Source organism: Nylanderia fulva, unplaced genomic scaffold (assembly GCF_048542155.1).
Source record: "Nylanderia fulva isolate GAGA-0341 unplaced genomic scaffold, ASM4854215v1 Scaffold1, whole genome shotgun sequence".
NCBI classification, from domain to species: Eukaryota; Metazoa; Arthropoda; class Insecta; order Hymenoptera; family Formicidae; genus Nylanderia; species Nylanderia fulva.
Window position 1 is genome coordinate 7,406,086 of NW_028189192.1, and position 3,367 is coordinate 7,409,452.

A 3,367-nucleotide genomic window follows, 5' to 3' on the forward strand; every position below is an offset into this window, starting at 1 on the left:
TCTGATAAGCGAGTCTATGATGTTCTTTGAATTTAATTGTTCCTAATCTATCATAATAAGAATGGCTATATAAAGATAACGTCAATGATATCGCAACGATTAAGTTACAAGGTATCTATCAAAGATGTCTAGACTTTAATCGTGTTTATTATAGAAAGCATCGTTTCGATTTAGTTTTATTACTCAATAAATGATACAATAAATGATAAATAAATATTGGAATATTTTTCATAAATAATATTTCTTTGTTTTTTTGACATGATTAATATCTTTATTAATGTCAACTGTACTTACTTAATGTAATCTAGCTTTTTATCATTATTTTTATCATATTGTTGTAAACGTTTTTATTTTAACGTATAAGACGGGCAACAAGAGCCAAATCGCGGATGACAATGCGTTATCCTAACGAAACTAAATAATTTTTCGTTAGAATTAAATACCGGTGCACAAGGCACCAAATTTTACTTGGACACGGCCAAGATTTTAAATATGAAATAATCTCATATTTTGAGATTTAATTTCAATACCCCTTTTAACCCCCCTACGGAAAATAAATAAATGAATGCAAGAGAAAAATATAGATCCGAAAATCGCTGAATCGGGAATTCCCGATTCAGCGATTTTCGGATCTATATTTTTCTCTTGCATTCATTTATTTATTTTCCGTAGGGGGGTTAAAAGGGGTATTGAAATTAAATCTCAAAATATGAGATTATTTCATATTTAAAATCTTGGCCGTGTCCAAGTAAAATTTGGTGCCTTGTGCACCGGTATTTAATTCTAACGAAAAATTATTTAGTTTCGTTAGGATGTTTTATTTTATTTTTTATTGTTGTATTTTTTAAAATATGTATTGAAGATAATAAGTATATTAAAATTTGATATAAAACGTTCTAAATATTTATTAATTTTGTTCTATTTTTCTTTGTTTATCTTTATAATATCTAATTTCGGTTTAAAATTTCTGAATCGATAAAAGCGACAAATTCTCAATCCGCTCATGTTTGCGCTTAGTAACAAATATTGCTTTACCTTGTAACAATTTTGAAAGAAACAATATTGTTTCATTAAATGTGAATCCAATCTAATCTTTGAGTTTTATATAACGAGTATAAAAATGTATCTTTTTATTTACGGATTTCCTGCACTTTTATATAAATTTTATGAAGTGAAAAGTTTCTTTCATCTAAAAATCATGAAGCTGCCTTTTATTTTCTTCTACTTTTTCACGTAAATGTATCCATTACATATTTAAATACTTTTTAAATTTCAAATACAAAAATTAGTCTAACAAATTTTTGCTCAAATTTCTATGCTTGTAAGGTAAATATTTTAATCAATATTGAAAATGAAAAGCGAATTATTATTTTGACTTATTAACATCGCGATTATTCAATGAAATGATAAAGTAAAAATAAAAATATAGTTTCGAATTGTAATTTCTTTATACATCTATTATTTTCTCTAATAATATTTTTGTGGACAGTGTTAAACGAAGAGGATTTTCTCTTAGAATTTACCCTGAAAATCAAGATAATCGTGGGACAATATGGTACTGGAAGAATTTTATAAGAGTGATTAACATTTAAAACAATAAAAAATATTAATATGTACATAGTAAATTTTACTAGGTATATAGTAAAATTAATCGAACATATTTAATATCTTTGTGATAAATATTAATCAGAGAAACTCTTATAAAATTCCAATATCATATTATCCCACGATTACCATGATTTTCAGGGTAAATTCTAAGAGAAAATTCTCTCTGCGTAGAATTCATTATTTTATCATCACGAAAAGAATGCTCTCAACCAAAGACCTTCGAGAACTCGAAGATTAATCTCTTATATTTTCCAGGTTCATGGGAGTGTGCGTGCACGAGGGTCAACTGCACGCGTTAACGGAGTACATCAACGGCGGAAGCTTGGAACAGCTGATTATGTCACGACATACGCCGTTACCGCACCTCATCCGAATGAACCTTGCCAAGGATGTGGCCCGTGGCATGGTCTACCTGCACAGTCGCGGTCTATTCCACCGTGATCTCACTTCGAAGAACGTGCTGATCAAGAAGGACGAGTGTAACAACGAGATGATCGCAGTGGTGGGCGATTTCGGGCTGGCCGCGAAGATACCAGATCCCAGCACGGGCTACAGACTCAGCACCGTCGGCAGCCCATACTGGATGTCGCCCGAGTGTCTCAAGGGCCAGTGGTACGATCACAGATCCGACGTATTCTCATTCGGCATCGTCGTGTGCGAGCTGATCGGCCGGGTGCCGGCGGATCCGGACGTTCTGCCACGCTCAGATAACTTTGGCCTCGATTACCTGGCCGTGGCGGAGATCTGCGCGGCTGCCGATCCACCGCCCGCCTTCCTGCAACTTGCCTTCAATTGCTGTACAGTGAGTATGACGATCTCTTGTAATTGTAAAGGCATGCAACATGGATCCGGTGCAAATGAAGTCGGATTATTATTATAACTGCTACACTCAGTATGAAAATATATTATGCTACGCACGCACGCATGCGATATTTCACGCAGATGTCTGTGAAATTTTATTAATTATTAGTTTGATGGAATTTTATGATTTATTAATTCGATTATTTACCGCTTATTTCTTAAATTATTGATAATATAATAATGTAACGAACGGCAAGATGTAAAATTAATTTCTTTATTTATTTTCAGTACGAACCTAAGTCTAGACCAACCTTTCCGGAGATCACGACTAGTCTAGAGACCATAATAGCGACTTGCGAAGAAGAACTGAGGAACAACATTGGTAAACGACAATCGACTGTCGATCCGACGCTGATGTCCAGCATGGATGAAATTGCGCGAGAAGGACGCACGACGAAGCGACGCACGGCAAAACTGAGAAGTCAATCGGCGGATGCGAAAGGTTGTGACAATGCAACTCCTTCCGACAAGGCGAGGTGTCACTCCGCTAGGCGAGTAGCCGAGCTCGCCAGCAGACGGGATCCACATTATAGACCAATGACGGCGAATCCATTCCACGCATTGGGAGGCGTCAAGAAGATCCTTGGTGATCTGTTCTCCAGTTGCCTGGAGCTACCCTCGCTAGAAGATGTGCGGCCTAGCGTCACTGACAGCGCATGTAGTAAGTTTAAGCCGGCGCAGAACGACAGCATTGCCAAGATCTTAGATAGGAAAAAGCCAAGTTCCGAGCCGAGCAGCCCTACTGCTAGAAAGAAGTGGGAGAGGAAAGTAAGTAGGCACAAATTAATTGCGAGGGATCACTTAACTCTTCCGAGTATATTATCTTACTGTTTTAAGCTCGTTTGTCTCATAATAAAAAATATCACATGTAATATACTAATATACACATTGTCCTTAG

The 3,367-nt window shown here is 35.9% G+C and overlaps 1 protein-coding gene across 2 annotated transcripts in view; it reads left to right on the forward strand.

The window, feature by feature from the left end:
- cdi (serine/threonine kinase) overlaps positions 1-3,367 on the forward strand; it is a 33,181-nt gene that overhangs the window by 24,877 nt on the left and 4,937 nt on the right. For both annotated transcript variants that reach the window (XM_029303040.2, XM_029303041.2), the window contains 2 exons: positions 1,864-2,410; positions 2,698-3,237. In XM_029303040.2, coding sequence (XP_029158873.1) covers positions 1,864-2,410; positions 2,698-3,237 — 1,087 coding nt within the window. The remainder of the gene's footprint in view (positions 1-1,863; positions 2,411-2,697; positions 3,238-3,367) is intronic.